The sequence below is a fragment of the Passer montanus genome, unplaced genomic scaffold (assembly GCF_014805655.1).
Source record: "Passer montanus isolate IOZ18808 unplaced genomic scaffold, ASM1480565v1 scaffold37, whole genome shotgun sequence".
In the NCBI taxonomy this organism is placed as follows: Eukaryota; Metazoa; Chordata; class Aves; order Passeriformes; family Passeridae; genus Passer; species Passer montanus.
Window position 1 is genome coordinate 819,845 of NW_024368485.1, and position 25,256 is coordinate 845,100.

At 50.7% G+C, this 25,256-nt stretch overlaps 1 protein-coding gene across 1 annotated transcript in view; it reads left to right on the forward strand.

Moving 5' to 3' along the window:
- ITPKB (inositol-trisphosphate 3-kinase B) overlaps positions 1–25,256 on the forward strand; it is a 65,247-nt gene that overhangs the window by 25,653 nt on the left and 14,338 nt on the right. The window contains exons 2-3 of the mRNA XM_039717019.1: positions 24,111–24,210; positions 24,791–25,004. Of these exons, the coding sequence (XP_039572953.1) occupies positions 24,111–24,210; positions 24,791–25,004 (314 nt within the window). The remainder of the gene's footprint in view (positions 1–24,110; positions 24,211–24,790; positions 25,005–25,256) is intronic.

The window sequence follows — 25,256 nt, forward strand, 5'->3', positions numbered from 1 at the left end:
AGCGCTCCATTTTAGAAATGAGGAAGGCCTGGCAGAAGATCAGCCTTGCCTTAGGCACCCACCTACTTGGATACCCCGGGTTTGTAGCCCATTTTGAGGCTGGCAGGGCTGAAGTGCAGCTTTTGGTTCAGAAGTGCTTCATGCTCATAATAAACACTACATGAAGGGTCCTGGCCCTCCACACTTCAGTGGCCCTCAGGGAAAAGCTCTGGCTTCAGTGAGCACATCCAGTGCCTGCTGGAGCACGGAGCGCTTCCCCGACCTCCCCTTTCCTCACTCCTGAGCTCCTCGGAGGAGCCCAGGCACACATGGCCCTCTGTCAGGCAGCCTTTAACACGACTCTGTAACTCTTTTTTTGTTCTCTGTCTTATTTATGGCTGTAAAGTATGTTTCTTCCAGGCCAGCAGAAAACAAGTCGATGTAGGAAACAATGTGCGATTCAGTTTGCAGTGGTGCATCCAATTTACAGGAACTGGCTCCTTGCAGTACAGTACATGCTGTGAAAGAGCAGGTCTGCCTTGGCACTGCCTGGACAAACAGAGGTGACTAAGCAATCCAACTGATTTATAGCAACAGCCTTGCACAGGAGATCCGGGAAACCTCTGGGAAAGCTGCCTCTAGCTCAAGGAATCACCGTGTGTGAATTATAAAGGCTCCTGGGCGCAGCAGAGACCTGTCGTCAGAGCCTGAGGAGGGAAACATGAGGCAGGAGAGCACTTAGAGCTTTGGGCACTCCTCTCCCGGAGCTCTCCCAGCGAGCCTGGGGCTGCCGGCGTGCGCGGAGGAGCCTTTCCCGCGGGATCGCCATGCAAGCCAGCGATGACGGGCTGTTGTGGGAATTCCTGTCCCAGGTAGGGTTGTGGGGGCAGACAGGGAGGAGTGACAGGTGCTGGGAAAGTTTGAGACACGGCTGATTTTCTGTGGCAGAGAGATGGGAACGGGGGAGGTTGGTGTTGGATGCACAGCAGGGTGATGGGGGAGGACAGAGGTCTGGTTACAGGGGTGTCAAGTGCCTTCAGTCTCTGGAAATGAGGGACTAGAGGATGCTTATTCCTGTGGCAGTGTGTCAGGCAAATTGTGGACCCCTGGCTATAGGTGGTGCAGAGAATGTTTTAATGAATAAGGAGGAAAAGTCGTTTACTCGATTTGACTTATGATAAAAGGCCTTCCATCACAACAGGGAATGTATGAGCAGTCTCTCAATGCAAGCTGTGGTGTCCCTATGAAATGTTATTAGACTTTCCATCTGGGGTTCCTTTTGCCTAACCCACTTCCAGAATGGTGTCCCACAGCCCCACCACCCCACAACTTGGATTTTACTGACTTGAGCTGCAGAGATTTTTTGTTCTCAAGGCCAGCTGAGATTCACTGAAGCAATGTTGTAAGAACGTGTTTTGGCAGTGCAAGGATTTTTGGGGTTAAGTGGTGGGGAAGGGGCAGGGCAGTGCTCAGCTCTGAAGCCCAGCAGGCAAGGACTGCTCTGCCTTCCCTCTTCCTCACATCCCACCCTTTTCCCTCATCCCTCACCACTCTGTGCTGGAGCACTCTTTGTTGCTTGTGCTTTCCTGGTACCTGGCGCTGCCTGTTTGGCATGCCATGGCCACCCCCACAAGCGCTGGCAGTGACAAGGGAAATTTGCCTTGTCTCAGTCACCACTCATTTCCCAAGCTCTCGATGTCTGCTGTGCAGGGCAGCCCATCAGAAACACCCTGGCACGTTTCAAAAGCTGATGCCACTGCTCTCTGGGAAGGGCTGTGTTCTCCCTGCCCACCCCTCCAGAGTCCGTGGAACTGCGTCCCGTGGGGATGAAGAAATGAATGTCCCACGTCATCAGGGAGATCTGGGGGTGACAAATGCTCAGTGCAATCTTCAGAAGCAATGGGAAAACAAAGGGATTAGTGCTTGCCACATTTCCTAGGAAAGCACGAGTAGCTAGCTGGGAGGGACGGCTGCCATAGTCTGGGAAATGGAGGGGCTGTTGCTGGAGATGCAGCTCCATGTCCTGTTGCACAAGGGGCCTCAGCTTTAATGGGCAAGTCTGGGGAGAAATGATGCAGAAAGGATGAATCAAGCTAAAATGGAAAAGTGTGAGTGTGTAGGGTGTGAAATACTGGATTTACTGGTGGAGGAGAGTGGAGAGCAGAAGGCAGATGCTCTGCCTGTTGATCCGGACACAGGTGCTGTGGTATGTAAAGCACCTTTGGATCACTCGAGGAGTGGAGGAGGAAGGAGTCTGGCTGCATACCATTGAAATTACTGCCTCTCTCTGAGAGGAATTGATTAATGAGATCAGGTAGGGGCAAGGCTTACCAGATTAAAATGACTTTGCAACACCTCCCCTGTTCCTTGTGGGGCACCACCCAGAAACACAGATCGAAAATCCACCTCAGGGTTTCGTTGGATGAGTGGCCCTGCACATCTCCACCCCTTAGGTCTGGAGTCTCTGTGCCAGCTGTAGCAGCTGGGAAGGAATCCTGCGTGTGGGCTGCTCTGCCAGAGCAAAATGGGGCAGAGGGAGGTGGCAGGGATCAGCAGGCACCTGGCAAATCAGGATTGCCTCCTTCCACATGGCGCTTGTGGCTGGCTCACAGTCTTGTCCCTGTGCCCCTCCCCTACACCTAGGGGCAGGGATGGAGGTTTGGGTTCCTCTAGGTCCCTGCAGCCTTGTTTGTGTCCCGCAGCCCAGAGAGGATCAGTGGACACTCGATGAGTTTAGGAATGTACACAGTGCCATTGTAGCAGCATGGAGGCCCTGTGTAGATGCCTAAACTTGTGGGGCTACTCACTTTGTGTAATGAACTGTGGAGAGAAGTACTTGTGTGCATCTGAAAAACCTGTTTCAAAGTCTTTAATGCTTGTGTGTTACTATTTTCGAGGATGACAATTCCTCAGTGTGTAAACTCCCAGTATCTTATCAAAAAATCCAAGACGAACCTCAAGGAAGCTTCGTAATAGGGGAAACTCCTCAGGTGGGAATGGCATTAAAGAGCTGCTCCTCTGGAAAGCTGTAACTTTCTTTTCTGTGCAATTATCTGCTAGTATCTCAGCTGCCAACCCAACCACTTTCCTTGAGAACATTCTTTATTGCCAGACCCTGGGCACTACAAGCCTGCATTCAGTAACTGGCTGGGTGGCACTGAGGCACTGGGGGTGCCAGACAAGGACTTTCCAAGCAAACCAGTGACCTTCTATTTGCTCATGACCAATTTCAGAGCGGGTTATTTTGTACTGTTTTTTTAAAGTAATGGTAGAGTTGAATCAATCTAGGGGTAGGCTTTTTACCTACTGCTTATGTTTTGGAAAAATGTCGCTTGCATGAAACACGAGTCTCAGACTAGAGCTGTTGGGGCCTCTGCTTTTCCTGTTCTTCTTCTCTGTGTGCGTTGAAAGAACCTAATTTAATATGGTCGCCCTGTAGTTTAGAAATGTGGTTATGCTAAATGGCTGTCTGCTAGATTTCTCTTGTGAAGTTTCCTCTCGATCCCATAGAAATTGCAGATGTTCATGCTCAACATTGCAAAGATAAGCTTGAAGTTCAAATGAAGCTTTGCATCAAAGTGGAAGGATGAAGCCAAATCTTGTCATTTCCTTGTCAGAGCTTTGTGTTTGATAGAACATGAATATGCAATTCATCACCACCTGGCTTTTCATGCAGCTGTAGCAAAAATGCATGTTCTCATATCTCCCTGTTTGCCATACACAACTGGGGAAGGTGTGTCCCAGGACAAGAAAACAAAGGTGTTTTCACACTCAGGCGTTCAAAGCACGTGCTTTAGGTGGTAGCAGTCCTGGGATGTGGAAGATGTGGACTCACTTCCTTCTCTTGCAGCATTTTTGTTCTTATGAAGCCCCTTGTAAGTGAATCAGGGCCAGTGACCTCATTTTCAGTAAATTACAAGGCGAGGTTATTGCTGACTTTTCTGTAGACATGTCTGATTAAGCCACAGAATAAATAATAGGAACAAATATTTCAGAAGGACCTTTCCCTCGGGGTTTATTCCCACTGAGTCAGTCCCTGTTACATCAACAAGCTGTGCCACTTCAGTAAGTGCAGGAATCAACAGGGCTGAGCGGAAATCACAGCACGTCGAGCTGATTCCTCCTTTCCCCTCAGCTGGGTCATCACCATGGCTTTCAGTTTCCACCCTGCCCCAGTATGAGTGTGGTCAGGTAGCACAGCCTGGCCTTGAATTCAGAAAGTGGTGATGGATCATGGTAGTCCAGCCCAGTCCCATGTCAAAGAAACTCATGGCTGGTGTGTCCTGCAAAACATTTGGCTCTACATCATCTTCTTGAAGGTGAGCCCTGGGGTAAGCCCTGTGCTACCTGTTGCTGTGGGACTGTCTGTCCCACATGCTCTGGGCATGTTCTGGGCATCAGTACCAGGGCCCCTGGCTCCTGCCCTCCTCCTGCCTCTCAGTCTCACTGCTGCAACTGAGTTTCTGCTCAGCCCCAGTCAGGGACGTCCTGCTGGTCCTGGAAAGTCACTCTCTTCCACAGGGAGAGGGGCCAGTGCCCTTCTAGTGATACTCTGCTGGTCTGGCAGCACTTCAGCGTGGGATGTCCATGTCTCTGATCATCAGCTGGGAGTGCTTGGCATGAAGGGGCAGTTTATAGCCCTGCTCTGTGCTGATCCATCTTTCCTGGTCACTGAGAGCAAGCACTGACCCACTGAGCGACCTGCTCTGTTCACAGCTGCCAAAATCAGCTGGAGGGATCAGAACAGAACAGGGCAAAGTACCTGGGCTGAGGATCCTGCCCATCCACTGGGAATGGGCTGCAGGCTGAGAGCACAGCACAACTGGAAGCTGTCATCCCAGTTGTGCAGGCCTGACAGCTCATTTCCCTAGGGAGCAAGCCATCGAGTGGGAATGCTGGAATTGGCTGTCACTGGCTCCCACCAGGCAGCCATGGTTTATTGCAACACATGTGGGGGACTCCAGCTGAGGCAACAGCCTCCAGATTCCTGGGAAATGGGGTTACTAACAATTTTCCAGCCAAACACCTCCGTGTCTGTGCTTTTACTGGGAACTAGACAGGGGCAGAGCTTCTTGCCTGCAGATGGACAGCCCCAGTATAGGGGCTGGAAATGTCCTGCTGAGCAGCAAACAGATCACAAGATGCTGGATCCTGTCTGTTGTCAGCAGCCCGTGCTGAAGGCACCTTTGGAGACAGCAGCAGGGATTCAGCTTTAAGAGGAGCTGAGCCACCACACATCTACTCACCTGGCCCATTTTCCTTGCATTTTCCCCACCAGTCAGTCCAAGGTTACTAGGACAGTGTCCTCCGTCGGAAAACATCCAGAAAAGCTCACCAAAGAGGGAAGAGAGGTAAGAGAAGGGGCACAAGAGGGGGATGCAGTAAAATGGCATCAATGGAAATGATTTTTCAGCAAGAAAAATGCAGGCTCAGGACAACTCCAATTCCTCAGACTGTCAACACTGCCCTTGAACCTCCTAGCCTGCCTTCCTCCCTGGCAAGGGGAAAGGGCACAGTGTGCATTTGCTATCTTCTGCAAGGGCTTCAGATGAATTTCCCACTATTTTGGTGTTTGTAAACCTCTGTGCAGGGTGAGGAAGTCCAGGGGAAGCACAATAGCCACAGGGGTGGCCTGGCCCGGGTTCAGAGGTCGCAGGTTTTCTGACTGATTGGTGCTGGGCTCAGAACTGCCTCTAAAAGTTGCAGGAAAATATTTTCAACTAATAACACTTTTTTTTTTCCTGTTTTCCCTAAGCTCACATTCTTTTTCTCTGGCGTTTTGGCTGACAGTTGAATGGATTTATTGCTCTAATAGCAGAAAATGACCATCAGCAAATCCCTGTGGTTTTGCTGCCCCTTAAGGCAAATTGTTCATAGTTTCTCCATACTCCAGAGCACAGATATTTTGCAGGGTAGTTTTCCAGCCTCTGTCCCCTGGCTGGCTGGAGCAGCCTACAGAATTCCTGTACCTGCATTTCAGTGCCCTGCCAAGGGTGCCTTTTGTGCACTGGGACAACTCATGACAGCAATTCAGGGGGAGGCTTTGGGAGCTGTGAGGAGTTGGGGGGAGAGCCAGGACACAGAGCTGGCTCTGACAGCCTCAGTGACAGTGTGTCCTCCCTGACACATGGTGTGAGGCAGGGGAATCCACTCCTGCCAAGGGTCAGATTTGGCCTTCGTGCGGAAGGACAGGATGTTTCTGCTGCAATTCCACGCATTGGTGGAAGGGCATTTCCAGGGCAGAGCTTTGTCCTGTATCAGGTTTTGTACATCCATACTCTGCCAGCAGCTCGAGCCATTTTGGATGTACATGCTGGATGCAGCTGCGCTCATGTGACTTCCTGGGCTAAACTTTGTTACGGGGGGGAAAAAGCAAAGTCTTTGTTTACCCGTCTCAATGGAAAAGTTTAGTCCTGGCCTGTCTTGCCAAGGAAGGAAGGAGTGTGCCAAAGTGATAGTACAGCAAATTCTGGCTGCTGGTGGGCCAGGGATGGAGCTGGCTGCCAGGCACACCATCAGCATCACACCCTGGCTGTGTAGGGCTGCCCTGGAGCATGGGGCTCCAGGATACAGTGAGCATCTGGCTCTTCCTTGGCTCTCTCCATTGCAAGAGATGGCCACAGTGAGGTGCTGGTCGAGTTTCTTGTGTCTGTCCAGCAGAAAATGAGGAGGGGGAGAAGCAAGCACTGCGTATGTGGGATGGGAATGGGTCAGGAAGGAAAACATCTTTGGCCATATATGCCCAGATGATGTAGCATCGTGCATGGAGGGACCAGTCCTCAGGTCTGAAGTGCCATCTTAACTTGAGTAATCACAGCTCTGGTATCAACTCTCAATCACTGTGTACAGCTCTCAGCTTTCTCAAAGCATGCAGCTACCCAAGGGGCAGAGCTCCAGCCCTGAGTTCAGGCTTTATATTCCATTTCTCTCTGTCCTCCTTCCCCTGACTCAGGTGGTAATGGCTCCTGAGCATGGGATGCTCAGCTGACATGGGGTGCTTGGCTGGCGTGGCTGCTCTCACAGGACTGAAAGGCACAAGTTGCCTCTATGGCTTTTATTTACATGGGTTGAAATTATCACGAGGTTAAACTACAGCCAGGCAATGCTCATGGGTGCTTTAAAAGTTGCAGGCTTTAAAAGCTGGCTCCAGAAAGTTGCTCAAACAGGGCTCTGTAAAGGGAAACTCATCCATGGTGAATTTACCACATGTCTTCAATTCAGGAGCTGCTGTCCTGTGCCCAGCTAGGGCAGGGTGGTTCCCCCAGATCACAGCCTTCCCATCGTGGCCCAAAGCAGCACAGGAGTGGCAAAGGGCCCTGGCCACCAGAACAGGATCTCCAGCACACAAAAGGGCAGGCTTGTCTGCAGAGAGGGTGGGTTTTTTTCATACTTTCCAATGGGACTGGGAGGCTCAACAAGACTGGGACTGACTCACAAATCCCAGCTCTTGAGACCAGAGTCTTGGAGTGGATAATTTTTTATATTGTCCTCTTTCTCATCCAAGGAAGCGGCGGTGCCGTGGGGCGAAGGATGGTGCCCCACATGAGCATTGCCCATCCCCCTGCATCTGAAACTTTCCACTTGAAACCAAGAGCCCTCACAGTGAGCTCTGCTGCCAGTCCCAATTCCCAGCACTCATTGCTGTGCAGCTGAAGCACAGCTGCAGCTCCCCTCCTGATTTTGTCCAGATCCTCAGTTCTGTGAGTCTTTCTGCTCCTTTCCTTTGGAGCTGCTTAAACTCAAATCAACAACCTCTTAATGGGACCTGCATCTTCCAAAAGAGTCTCTGTTACTTGCTTGCCACAGCTAAAACTTTCCAAATGCTTTCAATGATCCTTTTTTGAACTACCTCTCTATACAGAAAACAAAAATCTTCTCTTCTACCCTCCTCTCATCTAGCCACTGTCTGGGATGTGCCAGTCATTGACTTGAGAATACTTTTTTCTTGTCTGGCACATCAGTGGGTGTCACAAATAGTCACCTCATCAACACGTTTTTTGTTAATATCTCAAACACCCTGTGGCTATTAAAAATACTATAAATACCTTAGCTCATTAACAAGACACTGTTTCCAGCATATAAACTTTTCCATTACAGAACCACTAGCTGTAATGCCCTAAAAGCTTACAGTTGTTTATAATCTAAGTAAAATGGGGCACCTTCCCTCTCCTTGTGCCATGTCTACTTGTGCTGGTGACTGTGTAAGAGGGACAGACCTGTGCTGCTGTTTCCACAGGCAAGTGTTAGCCAAGACAAAATACTTTTATTTATGGATTTTTTTATTCTTATTCTGCACCCACAGTACTGCTGCCTGGACAGCACCACTGACAGATTTAGGTCTTGTGAGATTTTTGCATCTTCCCTCATGAGCTGGAGCATGGGTGTTGGGGGTCCCTGCCTTGCCCTGGTGCAGGGGGGAGCGGGCTGGGGCACCAGCTTTGCATAGACAATTACACTTGTGATTAGGAATGGAGAAGGTTTAGCCACCACATTTGCATAGCTCCTGTGCAGAGCTGTGCAAGTGCAGGCGTACGCTCGATACCGAACCCCAGGGTGGCACCCCTGCCCTTGGCCCAGGGCCCATGTGCAGGAAGAGTGCTGGCAGCAGTTTCCTTGGGCATTTCGCAGATGCCAGCTCAGGAGAAATGGATCCTTGTCCCTGGTGGTGTCCTGGGACGTGTCCTAGGTAGCTGTGCCACCCTAGGCACGCAGCACCAGTGCACACTGGTGAGGAGGTGTGAGACTCCCCCAGCGAGGCTGTCTGGGACTCAGGTGTGGTGGCCATGGCTTGAAACACTTTGTCTGCTCTGAGAGGGAGCACATGGAACATTTTCAGTGGTTCCTGAAGTGGTAGCATTGCAAATGTCACTCTTTCAGTAGCTTCCTGACTTGTTTTTCATGCAGAGAGTCTTGGTGCTGCGCAGGTGAAGGAACAGTGAATCCAAATTGGTTTTATGCAAAAAATGCAAATGCTGCTTTTATTAGTAGATTGCCATGTGCCAGGGATAGTACATTTGCAAAGCAGCACAGCTCATTTTCTGCAAATCTCTCCTCCTCATTCCATGTAAGGCCAGGGATCCTGTAAGGCCATTTACATCCCTGCGAGGCCCTGGCAGCTGCAGGCTGTTGCACAGAGTTGTGACTTAGCAGCAAAAAATAAGGTTTTGCTCTCCACAGGCCAAACAGTGGAGCCAAGAAGTGGAGCTCAGCAAGGTCACCAAAAAGCAGCAAGCTCCAAAAGGTAACTTCTGATTTCGAGTTGATCATGGTGCCCTTTTTTCTGAGATGGTGAAGGTCTCAGTGCTTCTCTGTAGAGAGCTGGACTTGTTTTTCATATCAAAAATCTACGAGGGAGATATTGGGAACTTCTAGTGATCACCCTGTAGGTGAGACTGTCTCTGTAGCTTCCTTCTATCCCTAATCAACAGCAGGAGTAATTCAAGAGCTTGGAAACACACAGGGGTTTTTTCCTTTTTTTTCTCCTTCAGACAGAGGATGTTTCCCATGCCATGATTCAGTACCACTGAGCTAATACTTTAGTTTTACACATTTCTGCTTGTCCCTGACTCCACGAGTGGGATTGCCTCACTGTGAGCCAGCACACTGCCAAGAGAGGTGGATTTGTGAGGCAGCTGCAGCCTCCCAGTACCTGCACAGTGCCCCAGAGTGCTTGGGGGAATTAACCCTGCAGGGCAGGAGATCCCTGCAAGAAATGCAGAAATTGCTACTTCTGCCCACACCAGGGAAGGACAAACAGATTTGTGAACACAGGAAAATAACTGAACCAGCGAGGAAACAGTGAGCCTAAAATGTTGATCCTGAATTGCCATGATGAAATGACACCATAACAGTTAGCTGAACTTCCAGCAAGCATACTCCATCCTGCAAAACATTTGAGTTGTACTTCAGATAGTGTGCCCAAAAATGGCTTGATGTTCACCAGTTGCCTGTCTCTGAGGCTATGAGGTGGTTAAAAACTGCACAAGTTGTTGTGTTTGGTGGCATTTAATACCTCACGAGCCTGGCCTGCAGCTTCCAGCTGCGTGGGAGGTAGATAAGCTGTGACCAGAGATGTTACATAGCTCTGGCTTTGTGCAGGAGCTGGGCAGGCTGCTGCCCCGAGCTGCTGATTAAAGGACCATCCCTGTGGTTGTTGGCACCCCGCAGTGGGAGAGGAGGGTTGAAATCAGTCCGTGAACTGAGGTGAACATCTGGAGAGACCTGACCCTGAGAGCCACCAAAGCGTGGAGCTGAGAGAGACCATGGCAAGAGCTGCTCTTGTGGCTGGTCAGGCTGTGCTGCTGCTCCCCATCCAGAGACCCTTCCCAGGAGTGAGCAGGGCTGGCTCAGCCCCCTTAAATCACTCTGAGGATGGTGGCACAGCAGTGAAATGGGCATCCCTGTGGGTAGGACCCAGTGAAGGGGCTGGCAGCAGTGCCTGTGCTGCTGCAGCCTCATTGCCCAGGTAACACGTGGAGTGAGGACTGTGTCAGCCCATCCTCCCCCACGAGTCACCCCTGTGCTCCACAGGGAAAGCCACCAGGAATTTTTGGCTCTCCACCCACACCTCGCTCTGCTTGGAACCTTGACTTTTCTATACCCACACTCTGAGAGGTGTAGTGGCAGGTGTGCCCTTTCTTCAAGCCAGGTCTGAAAACGTGCACTCATTTGTTCCGAACAGGGCAGCTCTCGGCCGCGTCGCGCTCTCCTTCTTTTAAACGTGCCGTGAGTAGCCCTGCAGAGCCCTGCCACCTCGCTGATCTCTCTCAGTTGCTCGCTCAGGAAAGCCACCTCCTGCTCTGCAAGCTTCAACACCGTGTAATGGAAAAATGTAGAAGTGGGGCCCGGCTGTGCGTCAGCGGCTGCCGTGGCAACCTCCGCCTGCGCTGCGCTCGGCCATAGGCGCGCACGGCTGTCCATCTCCAGCGGGGATGAAATGCAGCACTGAGCATCCCCCCCTCCCTCACGAGGGAGAAGGAGGAAATACCAGGGTTTGCTGGTGTCACTGGAGCTTGCCGGGTGCTAACAAAGCGGTGATTTATGAGCGCCGCGAAGAATTTCGTCGTGCTTCAAAGCGGGACAGAGGCATCTGGCGCTCGGCCACCGGGTTTGCATCAGTACAGGAAAAACGCTGAGTTTCTTCAAAGCTGCCACAGCGTTTCCTATTTTTAGGTTAACAATGCCTGTTTTGCTGTACAGCATCAAATGTCAACAAGGAATGAAGATCTATTTGTGTTGCTTTATTGTAAAGCTGAAGCAACAGGAAGCTGTGAGCCATCTGGGTGCCTTCTGAGCCCTCCAAAAACCCCCATCCTGAGTCAATTGTAAAGCACTGGGTCACTGCTATGCCAGTGGGTTTGTTTTTGATGGGGGAGAATGATGGGAATTTTTTGGGCTTGCCTCCCTGTCCTTGGACCCTTCAGGACAGGAGAGAAACCAAATGCCCAGCTCTACATTGCGCTTGCATTCAGAGACACTTTGCTTCTTGCTGCTGTTCAAGCTCTCCCTTCTGAGGCTGCATCTCACAGTCAAAAGGCTCACTGGGGGAAGGGACAGTGTCAAGGGCTCTCTGTGCTCTCCTGAGGATGAGAGGAGTCAGGAAGGGCTGGAGTTTTCCGGTGTTCTGCAGCACTGTTGGACAAAGCCAGTTTTGACAGAAGTTTTTATCCTTAAGGGCTGTAATGCAGGAGCTGTGGTGGCTGGCTTACTAAAATCAACCCCAAAGGAAGTGCTGCTCTGACACTGTTGGAGAGTGGAGGACATCCAAGCTGGATGTGTGGCTTAGGTTGCAAGATAGTCCTTGCTGCTGGAAAACACCTGGAGCATGAGTGGTGTGTTAGAACACTGAATTTACTGTGAGGGCAGGTGCCAGTGCCTGTAGGGGCACGAAGCAGATCTCAGCTCCAGAGGATGCTTGGCACCTTGGCCTGCTGAAGCAGCCCATCGAGCTGTCACTGAGTGAGAGGAAGTGGCAGCTCCTGCCCTCTCTCCTCCTGCATGCAAACACTCACCTGGGTGTCTGCAGCAGCCTCTGAGCTGGGGGGTGAAGTCCTGGTCACTCGCTGCTCACACCCCCAGCCTCCTCCACTAGCTGCTTATTTGGGAAGGAACCTCCTTTTTCTCCTTTTATTTTGATTTGGAAAAATAAAAATAGAAAAAGCCTGTCTGAGACAGCGTGACTAAGTGCTTCATGTGCTGCTGAAGTAAATGAACAGCAAAATGTCTGAGGGGAGAAGATGACTAAGTTTTTTTTCCTCCTCTCCTGCTTCCTTCACCTTCTAAGAGAAGCTAAAATAGCTGCCTGCAGCAGGAGGAGTTCAGCAGCAGGCTGCTACCCACAGATGCAGCCTCAGAGATCGTGGGCTTGTGCCTTGATGGAAAACCCAGTAGTTCAGAAGACTGGGCGTCTTCCCTGTATTCATTTCTCTTCTCCCTTGCTCTTCCCTCAAGCCAAAGTATATTTAGAAACTGTAGGACACAATGAGCTAAACTCTGCTTGTGCTACACCCATGTTTATAATGTGTTCATTGTATTGCCTCTCTTCATTGTATTGCAAGTGCCCTCACTATTTTAGGGCTAGAGATAATTACCCTTCATCTTTGTCTCCTTTTTTGGACCAGAAAGTTCACGAGAATTCTCTTCAACCATAACATGCTGTTCCAAGAAAGACTATCTGAGTTTTAATGTGAAACCCATGATCTCTACCTCTTTGAAGGGTGTCACACTGTGTCATTCCATCCACTTTAAAACAGCCTCTTTCAAGAGAAATATTTAGTTTAGAAACAATTTCACTTTTTCTTTCTTTTTTTTTTTTTTTCCAAAAAAGCAATCAGATGTCTGGATCTGTCTTGACGAACCTGAATTGCCTGGGTGATCCTTGGGTGATGCTGTTTGTGGTCAGCATGTTGTCAGCATTGCTGTAGAACCCAGACCCTCTCTCCCCACATCCGGGACTCCCACGCAGGGCACTCACCAACTCTGCTATTACCCTGACTGAGCAGTGTTTCCCCCCAAAACCTCAGCATGTCCCCGTTTGTGCCAGCAGCAGCCCCCCAGGGCTTTCCTGGGGTGCTGAGTGAGCTGACTTGGCAGGGACAGGGTGTTTTTCCCCAAAAAGCATCTTCTCCCTGCTGCACACCCAGGGAATTCAACACACAGCTACTGCAGGGGTTGATTTTCCACTATTAATGCTCAAAATAAAGTTCCATTTTCCTGTTTCAGATGAGCATTTCCCTTTAGAGTTAGAGAAACCTTTTCCTCCCCAGCACCCTGTGTAAGGCTGTGAACGTGCACCAGAGCAGCAAATTTCTTTGCTGGCCCTGCAGTCCTCTTCCCACCAAAACTCAGCGTTCCCCCAGCCGGCACCTCTGCAGCATGGCATGTACCAGCTCTCAGGAGACTGAGGCCAGTTACACAGGAGTGATAAGCTTTTCCTCAATTTCTTAGAAGTTAACAGCTGAAATCCTCTTTTTCTTCCCCTGCCCCACCCCACCCCTGCGTGTCAGCGCACGGTTGGGTTGGAAAATCCAACGCTGCGCGCCGCACCAGGATGTAGGGTTGGGTAACCCTCTCTGTGTCTGAGGATCCCATTCCTTTCCCTAAGGGCTCAGGGGAGTGCCGGGGTGCAGCAGGGCTCGCCAGCTCTGCTCACAAGCGTCAGAGGCAGCGTGGAAGAAGCAGTGTAGGAAGAAACCTCCTTGCCTGCTGCTGTGACAGCTTCGTCCCCCAGCGCCGTGCTGGCCTTCCCCGGGCACAGCGCTGCCCAGCTGGCTCCTCGGATGCCCTCCCAGCAGGCAGGCGTGGCAGGACGTTGGCTTTGGGAGCAGAGGTATGTACCTGGCCCTGCAGCAGTCGAGCTGTGTAGCTACAGCTGACATTTTTGGATGACTCATAACTGAAATGGTGAAGGGGTGCACGTAGGGCTCTGAGTCCAAAAATGAAGCCGAGGGTAAAATTACTGGTGGTTCTGTGTGAGGTCTGCTCAGTGCCAGCCTTTCTGGTGCTGGGGGGCAGCTGAGGTGTGCTGTTTATATGAATTCCTCCCTCCATCCTGGTCTCCAGGGTCCCACATGGCATCCTGGCTGCTCCCAGCCGGTGCTCTGCCTCTGTCCTCACCAGGCTGGGTGAGCCCGCTCCTGGGTGTGGCAGTGAGGAGCACCCTGCCTGGCAGAGCACGAGTGCAGCTGGGTCTGGATCTGTATGGACAGGGAATGGGGTAATCTAGCGAATGTGGAAAGAGTCCCTGTTCTCAGCCTGGCTCTGCTGTGTGGAGAATTGCGAATGAGCAGCTGAGCATGTGAGATGGTCCATGTTTGAAGCCCTGTAATTAGCTGGGTTTTGCCATGCTCCTGGGAGCCTCTGGCTCCAGCACAGCCTGTGGTTGATGTGTCCAGTGAGGAAGGAGTTCCCACAAGCAGCTGCTTCTGAAGTGCATGGTTTGTGCTTCCCATATCCATTCAGAGCAGTGTGGCTGGAAAGCTGGTGGAGGAGGAAGTCTCAGGGCACCCACAAGCTGGGCTCAGAAGCAGACCATGCTGAACAAGCTGTGTCTCTCATTCTGAGGGAGAGAAGTCTCGTGTATGCCCACAAGCCCTGGTTCCAGGAGTAATGCAGAGCTGAAAAGCTGAGCTGCACTGCCTTTACCTGCAGCACACAGAGAGACTGCTCTGTGAGTGCTCAGTGCCTGTAACAAATCTCTCTTTGCCTGCAGGTTTAGGCCACTTTTTAAACAGCTCTTAGCGCTCTTTAGAGACCAAACCCTCTGAGATGCTGTGCTGAGTCTCCTGGGAAGATGCTTTGGGCACTGTGGGTGCATGGACAGCAGGTCTGCAGCTGTGAGGAAGGTGCTGCCTGGCATGTGCCTGTGGCTTCCTGGCTGCTTGCGATGCCTCTCTCTGGCCAAAGGTGTTTCCCAAAGCCATCGTCTTGCTCCTGTGCTCCTTCTGTAAGGATCTGAGACCAAGGAGGCTCAAGCTGCACTCCCATTCCTGGAGGAGCTCCTGCTGGTTGCTGATTATATTTAGGAGCTGCCTAGGAGAAGGGGCCATGCCATGGTGATGGGTTGGGAGAGCTGGGGAGCCACGGCCGAGGCAGGCTGGTGCTCCCAGCAGCTCCTGTGGAAGCAGAAACTCCTCCAGCCATTTAGCAGAGGATTCGTGGTCCCAGCTCCAAAGCAAGAGAGACAATAAAACTCCTAAATAGTACTTTAAATCACCAAAGTGCTATCCAAACATGAAGGACTCCAAACACAAATGAAAGTGCTAAACTGATTTAAAGGGGAATTAAAAGGTCACGCCTGTTGAACATTTGGCTTTAGAGTTTAGTCATGTTTGTGAAACTTATAACTGCTCTTCTAAATCACCTTTTTACACTTCCTAAACCCAGTAAATGTGAGCATGTTCAGCACTAATGAGTAATTTGAAAAAATTTCTATTCTAAACAAATTTCTGCAGCCAGAGCTTGGCCCTTTCTTTTCTTTCCTTCCAGCTCTGCCTTCCCTCTTCACAGAAGGCACTTTAAAAGCATCTGAACATTTTCCTTGGAAGTGCTCATGGGAGAGATTAATTTCTCATGCACACACTCCACAAAGTGAAGTGCAGTTATGGAGAAACAGCAGAAGAGCAGGGATCTAACTCCATGAGTGGACAGGTCCAGGGAACAGCAATGGAAAAGTTTTCTATGTCCAAAACCAGTGTGAAGGTCTGGGTGTTTCAGTAATAGCAAAACTCAAGTCTACAAGCCAGGCCTTTCTCATCCAGCTTCCCCTGCAGATTGCTTCATTGCCATGGCCTGACTAGGCTAACCTTGCTTGTTTATCATCAGTGCTTATGAGCATTATGCTCCCGGGGTGTTGCATGTACAGCATCCGTACCAATGCCCTCTGTGTTGTGCCAGAGGAAATACTTCACATGGCTGCAGCAGCACTGGAGGTCAGTGGCAGCCCTGTCTGGCCCGTGTCCACCCTGCTGGGTAATGCCAGAATGGAAGGATGAGTGATGGGATATCATCACACCACAGCGTGTGCCTGCTCTGAGCCTTGTGCAGGGAAGAGATCCCTGTCCACCCCCCTTCTCTGGGGACATGAGCTCTGGGCATTTCAGCTCATGGCTCTTGTCAGAGAGCAGACTAGTCCAGTACCAAGATTTCTGAGTCGCCTCCTGAAGCTGACAGAAAGAAATCAGACTCAAAAAAAAACAGGTAGAGGAAAGAACAAAGTATTGCTTTGTTCCAGTCATTGAGGTTACTCCTGCATTTGGTGCCTCTGACCCAAGTGCCTTCAGGCAGGTTGTAAATGTGTCATCCTGGTTTAAATCTCTAAAAACTTACCTTCAAATTGTAGGGGAGTGTTTGGCAGCCTCTGTCCTATGATTAACTCTACCAATCTAATTCAGCCAGATTGGAAATAACTGGCACTTTTTTTATCTCCTGCTGGTCTGACTGCCTGTGTTCCCAACATGCCCTGGGCATGACCCTCTTTCCCAAAGGACTCCAGGATTTGGCTTATCCCTTGGAAGGATATGGTAAACCTATAGCTCCCATCCCAGATCCCTGACATGTACAAGCACAGGTTTTGTATTCAGGTTGTTTCTTGCAGGGAAGCTGTGCCTTAACCAAACCACTGCCCTTTGGGACACTCTGTTGTGACTTTTAGGACCTGAGTCTCTTCTGCACCCTAAGCTGCAGCTCTGGCCTGCAAGGAGCTGAGCTGGACCTCAAATCAAGTAACCAGAGACCAATGCAGTTGTTTGCTGTCAGGAAGGACACAGCTCGTGGTCTCAGCATGTGGCAGCTAGAAGCAGTTTGGGATTCACAGTGGCAGGGCTGGGAAGGCTGCAGGGATCCTTCCCTGCTGGCAGCATGAGAGTGAGAAGTGCTAGAGCCAGCACAGGCACAGGAGCCCACGTCCCCAGCGTGTGCTGTGCTGCTGCAGGAGCTGGTGAGCTGAAACGATGTTTGGAACCAGAAAGATGGTGGTGAATACCCTGGGACTGGGAAAGGGATCAAACACAAGTCTCCAGATGGAAACAGAGCAGTTTCCATCAAAGCTGATGACAAGTTCCCTGATAGAGGGATACAGGGTCAGATCTCTGGGCAGCACATCCCGTTTCTCAGCTGGACGCCTGATCTGGCTGCCTGCAGCTCTGTGCACCAGTGTGTTGCACCAATGAGCTGCACTTCTCTGGGGCTCTTCTCACAAATCAGTTCACCAAAGCCCACTTTTGGCTACCAGCAAGGATTTTTATAGTCTGCTGACTTTTAAAGGCTAGCTGCTTTCTGGGGAAGAAGCACTGTACAGCTCAAGTAGCAGTCCACCAAAAGTGATTAGCTGTTTCTGAATCACTCACCTTTTCCAAGCTGAAAATTGCTTAACAAGTCTTACTGGTGTGTACATAATGAGTAACAAATACATTTGCAGAGATCTGGATCAGTTCCCACACAGGAAAGTAGGCTGAACGTATCTGATGCTGGCAATTAATAATTCCACTGGCTTTATGGGAGGGTCAGTTGTGGCTGAGCTGCACTGGGAGGTGATCAGCTTTGCTTCAGTAAAGGCTCTGCACCAGAAGAAATGCCTCATGGAGACAACAGTAGCTTTGAGACTCAGCTACTCTGAGCTCCAATTCAGTCTCTCTAACTCTCTTTCTAACTCTCACTTAGGCTTTTTTGTCTTTTCTTCTTTGCCAAACTGGCCAGAGAGGTCTAACAGCACTGTCCTCTCTGAAGCCATTTCCCCTGAGCGTGGTGCTGACGTGGCTGTGCTCTGCTGCTCCGCTCTGCTCACGCTTTGTGGGTGAGGAGGTTCCAAATGTCCTTGCAGGCGATGGGTGACTGCTGTGCTCCCGGCTCCCAGCCGCTCTGTTTCCTTCCATTGTCATCAGGGAGGTCAGGCTCAAGGACTGCTGCTCACTCATCTGCCTCTGCTCTTTCTAATTCTCCTTGCCTTCATCACAAGCAGGAAGAGGGAGCCTGCAACAAGCTCCTGTTTTTTTTCCAATACACTGGAATATTTTTTCCATGATCTGAGCAGATGTTCCTGGCTTTGACGCGTTTTTTACTGAGGCTCCTCTATCACACGTGCTGATCTCTGCAGACAGCAGAGAAGCAGTAGCTTTATCTCTGTGACCCTCTACCCCAGATCTTTGGTCTTGGTGGGACGACTCCCTGATCCCACTGGAGAAAAGGGCATTCCTCACAAAACCAGAGGGGATTGGTTTCTCTCTTCTGAAAATCCTTCGTGGCTAAAACAAGATTGTTCTGCAAAGTGTTTGAAGTAAAAGAGTGCACATGTTAGGATTTTTTGTCACTTTAAATGAGATAGAGACCTTAGAGAGTAGCAGAAGCCTGCTACACCCCAACAGAAGTAACTGCACCCTAACAGGAGCCACTACCACAGTCATCAAAATAATTTATCTAATGAGGCTTGGGGCTTTGCACTAAAATTTCTAGGCAATGAGAAATGCCTGTCAGTCATCACACTGTATTTTGTTGTATTAACTTCTGGGAAGCCTGATGTTGGGCCTCACTTTATCTTTGCTCAGTGGTATCTGTGGGATGTGGAACTGGCATTGCTTCTGCCAGGTTTTGGGGAGCTGCTGAAACTTTTGTGTTATGCCTTTTGTGACTAAATCAAGACATGCCCACTGATCCAAAGCACCTCTCCTCCATTGCCAGCTGCTCCTCTGGCCAAAACAAGGCTATTTAGCAGCTGTGCAGTACAGAAGCATCGTCAAGGATGAGAGGGGTTTGTGTAGGAGGAATATGATCCAGAATATGGGCTGTCACTTGCTGCCAGCATCAGGGCCAGTGGTCACAGCCTGGTGCGTGCTGAAGCCGTCACTGGGCTCTTTCTGTTTTTGCCAGAGGGTCTGAGAGATGGCAAAGCCAAGCAGAGCATAACCCCAGCCCTGCACCATCACACCACAGGTTTTTCACTGGGTATCCTGCATTTTGGTCGCCCCCAAGCCAGGACCCAGCAGGAGGAGGCATTCCGTGGTACCTGCCAGCTCTGCCCTGCGCGCCCGGCCTCCAGCACAATGAACAAAGCTGGCCTCCCTGCCGAGGCTGCAGTGACAAGGTTTTTCCCAGTCAAGGGAAACAATCATCACTAGGGAAACCTTAACTACTTTTTAAAGAGCAGAAGAAAACACATTCATTCTTTTAAACATGGAAAACTAAATGGCCTCTTTTTCCTTGGCTGTAAGTGCACGGCCGTGGAGCGGGCTGGCACGGAGGGAGCTCTGCAGGCAAAAGTTCCCCCCACTCATTTAGTTACTAAAGAGGAGGGCTCTGTGAAGCAAAGTTTGCTCTTCTCAGCCTTTGCTGCCTTGGTTTTTTAAGCCAGAAAGGCTCTGGCCACCTGACCCTGCTACTTGTGTGTGAAGCATCTTGGAGCCTGCAACAGCACATCTTCATGTCACTTCCTAGAAAAGCTGGAAGGGAAGCCCCCAGGAGCAGGGCTTTCTCCAAAGGGAAGGGAAAGCCAGGGTGTCACTTAGGCAAATCCCTGGCCTGCAGCAGCTCCAGTGAAGCCTGGGGAAGCAGTGGGCATTGGTGACACTACTGTCTCCTCATAGATTTCCTCCACCTCTTCTGATCCTAGGATATGTCATGATTTTCCTGGGAGAAAGGAGCTGAAGTTCTTCTCACAATTGGGAAAATCATTAATTTGATTTTGCTCCCACTCTTTTCCATCCCTTGGCCCAGCTGTGTAATCTTGCCTCTAACCATGCATGCTCTAGTTAACAAAACACTAAAATACAGGTCCAGCTCCTGCTATTTCCAGGAACATTTGGTCCCATAAAACCATAGGAAAGCATAATTTCAGCAAATTAAATCAGTTACTGCCTATCTCTCTGGCTGAATGCATGGAAAGGGAAGAGCACCCTGCTGGCTCCATGCTTGGGGAATAACACCAGTCAAATTCCACCAGTGTCCATGCTGGGAAAGGGAGGCAACAGGCACTCCGAGAAAGGCACGTCTCCTTTGAGCAGACATTAAAGGAATAAATATGCAGTAGAGAAAATGTACAGCGAGCACTGAGCTCATCAGTCACTTTTTGTTTAATCTAATTAAACACAATATATCCTCTGACCTTCTGCACTGGCACTAAATTCTCCTGTGTTGTTCTTTCCATACGGAGCTCTATTGACAGATGGGGAAAGCCTAGAGTTTGCTTTAAGCTTCAGATAAGTAAAGTTAAACATACAGCAGATAAAATTGTTTTGCCAGCACTCCTCTCCCCCTGACCAATTGTAGGTGCTCACTGGGAGGGATTAGCTCCTCTGGCCTGTATCCCACTCCTGGCTTGGCATACTGCTCTGTGCAGTAAGCAAAAGCTGTAAGAGGGCAGAGGCAGAAGCAGAGTGCTGCAGAAACCATAAGAACTTCTTTTTTAGAGATGGTTCTGCAGTTGCTGAGCCTCTTTTCCGTGTGGCAGACTGTTAGGGAAAACAGTGCCATTCTTTGCTAAATCTATTTCCAGAGTCACTAAATAATTTACTTAACAGCTAATCAGTTGGCATTTGCTGATGCTGAACCGGGTTTTAAATAAAAAGTGTCGAATTGCATCAGACACCTCGTGCATATCCCCTGCTTGTACAGGCTCCATGCTCTTGCTGCCTGTGCAAGAGTGCATTTGGTCCACACAGCTTCCTGAGTTTTCTGGGAGACAAAGGGCTGGGTTTGGGGGAGAGCTGGGAGCCAGGGTGCCACATCAGGTGCAGGCTTTGATCATGCAAAAGGCTTGGAGATGTGCTCACCTTTTGAAATGACCACCTGCAGGTTCACCTCCTTGCAGGCAAATGAGAAGAGCACGGATCTGCTCTTCACCTGCATCACTTGGAAATGCCACCTGCACAGCTGTTTCTTCCAGTATGGTGAAAAATCCTTTGGGGAGTTACCACAGCTAACATCTCCATGCACCCACAGCTGTGCCTGTGCTCCTGGATGTGTGGGCAAATAACTCCTTGACATGTAAACCAAAAGTTACAGAGCCCGGAGGCGACGACCTTATGGTTCCCAACAGGCTGACAGTGTTAAAGAAGATTTCTTTACTGTAAATAGCCTTAATACTCCCTTTGTCTGTTAATAGCACCAGGCAGGGCAGGAGGCAGTGGAGGGGCTGTTTCCTGCATGTGGTTGTGCAGTGAGACTGGAGTGCTGTGAACCTCGTGGCTCTGGTTTTCCCTGGCCATGTGCAGAGCCTGACATGAGGATTGGCATGGCTGGGATCCCAAACCATGGGCTTTGAGATCTCTGAATGCACATCAGTGTCTGAATAAACAGAGACCTCTTTCCAGGGTGAAGGACCCTGCAGATGGTTAAAAGCCATCTCCCATCTCTCTTGGGGCTCAAGGGTAAGTAAAAAGCCTAACTTTTTGGAGCAACATTCTGCCTAGGGAGAATTTTGCTATCTTCAGGCAAAGGGAGTGGCAGGATCCCTGGGGGCTTTGGCCAGTGTTGCTCCTCTGTGATCCCCTCTGCAGCCTGTCCAGAGCTCAGATGGAGCCATGCAGCTGCTGGTTTAGTGGGGTACCTGTGCCTTGCAAAACAGCCTCTTGAGCACTGCCACAACAGATCAACATTCTTTTGGTGAAGCAAACTTTTCCTTATTACATTGGGAGGGGGCTCAGGTGTTAAACAAAAATCCAGTGGCTCCTGAAGGGATCGGAGAGAAAACAGTCCCTCTTCTCCCCTATTAGTGTCCAGTGGCTGTCCCTGTGAGAAACTGGGAAAAAGGGGCTCTGTGAATCAGAATTGTGGGTCACCCCTGCAGCAGTGACAACTGACCTTGCAGTCGATTTCCAGCAGGCTGGGAGTGGCTTGAAAGAGATGAAGCTGCCTCAAGCTTTGCCATAAAAGAAGTCATTACACATGTCCTTAAAACCTGGGTTGGAAATACCTGACTAAAGGCGTGCCTGAAACCAGGTGAGGCCTGGATGAAAACGTTTCCCTCTGGCATAAAGGGGGTGAGGATGTGCTACCTGTTCCTCGGGTGGCTGTGCTGAGTGACTGGCTCTCTGACCCGTTCACATCAGCAGAAGGGTTGTTTTTGTTGTGTTTTGTGTCTCCAGGGGACTCAGGGTCATTGCCCTGCCCTGGGAGCAGTGCTGGAATGGAGGGCATCACTCCTGGGAAAGCCCTGGCAGGGGGAAGCCAGGGTGCCTTGCCCTGCTTTAAGGACTGTTTGCCTCCATTCTGCCTTCACCTTTAAGTACCTCAAGGTTTTAACTGTAAAGCTCTAACCACCATGAACCAAAATCTTGGCTTGGGAAGGCACATTGCCTTGGCATCTTTCCTGGGACCGAGTGACTTACGATGCTGTGCTGCAAGTGAGGGGAGGACTCCTTCTTTTAGAGGAGGTGGGTCACACTCCTTTAGAGTCCAAACTCCCCCAGAGACTTTTTCTTCCCCCTTTTTTCATGACATCAGCCAGGACTTGATGTTACTATTTTAAAAACAAAAGGAGGGGACACCCCCCCGCTTCCCCTTCGCTCTCTGCCAGAAGGAGAACAAAGAACAGCTAAAACACACAAGTTCTGGCACTCTGCATGGAAATAAAAACATTCATCCTCATGTCAGGTAGGGAACTGCCCTACCCCCCTGCCAAAGCAAGCAAGCCCTCGGCGCGGAGGAGCCCGGGAGAAGGGGATGCCCGGTGTCACCCCGGCTTGGGCAGCTCCTGCCAAACTCCTGCAGGGCTGTACCAGTGCCAGGCTGCGCCGGGACGCTCCCGGCCACGGGCAGCCCTCCAGGGAAGGGCTGCCCTGCTCCTCCCAGGCTGCGAGGTAGGGAAAGACCTTGATTCTTCCCCTCTCCCACTCCTGTCCTGCCCACCGCTCGGGCAGCCCCTGCATCTCCCTGCTCCCCAGCTGGCTGGTGCAAGGCACAGGGATAACCCAGTGTGATTTCCACGCTTCAGACACTAACATCTTTGTCTGGCTTCTTGCTGCTCGCCATTTAAACATGTCAGCAGTTCCCAGCACGGATTCCTGTGCTGTGAGTTCACCCCCAGCAAGCATCCAAACTGCAAGTTGGGGCTGCTGGCTCTTCCCTGCCTGTCTGTGAAGCATTACTGGAACAGGGGCCAGTTCTCCAAACACGAGGAAGAGATTACTTGGGCTTTCTGGAAGGCTCCCTCCCATGCCTTCACAGCGGAGCAAATGAGGATAATTTATCTGCTGGCTTCCAGCTGAACCCAGAAGCTTGGAGCAGCCAAGGACTACACTGTTTGTCCCAGCTCCTGCAAGAAGGCATTTTTCCATTGTTGCCCTTGTATATCGTTCACATAATTTGTTTGTGCCGTCACCTTCTGGGGCCAAGATAAGAGGTCATCCCCTGCCTTTTACTGGTGGTGTGTTCCCTAGAACAATCCAGGGAAAAACTCGCAGGAAGGAGCCATTGAGGGAGGCTTTCCTACATCCAGTGCAGCTTCGTTAGAGTCATGTAAATAGTTTTGAGCAATCTATCTGGTGAGAAGCACGACGAGTCAGGAGGGAATTGTTCTCTGAACTGTAGTTACGGATGGGCTGGAGCAGGCAGATCAGCACACGTGGGTTGCCAGCTTAATGGACACAGCAGCTGCCTTTCAGGGGGAACAAAAGCCAGGCAGGGAGCCTCTGTGTGCCTGTGCTCTTGTTCCACTCAGGACCTGCAGCTCGGTTTTGTGGCTGGATGGCAGTCCTGGGTTGCCTTCCCGATCCATCTGCTGCGATCTAATGTGGTGCCCAGGGATGGGTTAATGTCCCTGCAGTGCCCAGGGGTGGGTAAATGTCCCTGAGGTGCCCAGGGATGGGTTAATGTCCCTGCTGCTCCCACAGAGGGATGCAGGGAGCGCAGGGATGAGGAATTGCAGATGGCTGGGCGCTCTGCAGCAGCAGCAGCCAACTGGAACAACGCTGTAACGCCATCCACTTTAGTGAAGTTACTCGTGATTTTTGAATGTAGAGTTGAGGCCCAGTGGCTTGGCACAGCACAATGGGAAAAGAGCAGATTTTCTGTTTGCTTCCATCCTGCGCTGGCTGTGGTGCCTCTTTCCCTGTCCAGAACAGCTGCACGCTGCCTGAAGTGACTTTACAGACAGTAAAAGCTTAAAACATTGCATTCATCTTCATGATTTTTTTTCCCTTTAGAGCAAGTCATGGAGGAAGATCAAGAATATGGTGCACTGGTCCCCGTTTGTGATGTCTTTCAAGAAGAAGTACCCTTGGATCCAGCTAGCGGGACACGCAGGTACAGAGCTTGGGGAGGGGCAGAGTGGTGGCAGAGCCCTTCATTATCCCAGGTTAATGAGCTTTGTTGGCCTTAATTGCTTCAGGCTGCTGCATGAGTGTCACAGCTTACAGCTCCCAGTCTCTAGCCCAGGAGAGTGACTGATCTAAATGCTAGTGAGGGTAGTGTGAAGGTGCTCTGGGCTTTCAGTCTACCAGGGCCAGCAGGAATTATTGCTGCTTTTTCCTCAGGCAGCAGAAAGCTGGGTGCTTTGGGTGAGAGCCAAGCCCACCTCCTGACCCACTGCAAAGCAGGTGATGCTGCCCAGCACAAAGGTGCCCCACACATGAGTGTTGACAAAGATGTGAACCTGCAGGGAAGTGCACAGGGGATGTGAAGCAAACGTGTTGGGTGCTGCAGGACAGGTCTCTGCCTTCTTGGGGTGTGACAGTGCTGGTCATAAACCTCTGGCAACCTGAGCTTTTCAGTCCCTGCCTGTAGGGATGCAGCTGTAAATGGGGGTGCTTCCAAGGTGCTGGGCTGCCCTTCCTATCCCCCTGCCATCCAGAGCAAGTGCCACCTTGTCCCTTGTCACCCTCAGGTAGTTTCAAGGCGGCAGCCAATGGCAGGATACTGAAGAAGCACTGTGAATCGGAGCAGCGGTGCCTCGACCGCCTGATGAACGATGTCCTGAAGCCCTATGTCCCTGCCTACCACGGAGACGTGGTCAAGGATGGGGAGAGATACAACCAGATGGAAGATCTGCTGGCTGAGTTTGACTCCCCGTGTGTTATGGACTGCAAAATGGGGGTCAGGTGAGTGGTGTTGGCGAGGTTTACTGAGTTTTAAGGTGGGATACTCAAAAGTAAATGCATCTCCTAGGTAAAACTGCCTGAAACACACAATTAAGAATACCAGGCTCACCTGTCTTCAGGTAAAGCTCAGCCAATACCGTGAGAGAGCCATGAAGAAAGCTGGGTATGGAAAGGATACACCAGGCTCCTTCCTTCTCTGCTTGTTGACTGTCCTGCATGCTGGGAAAAGTTTGGTGTGGTGGAGGGGACAGC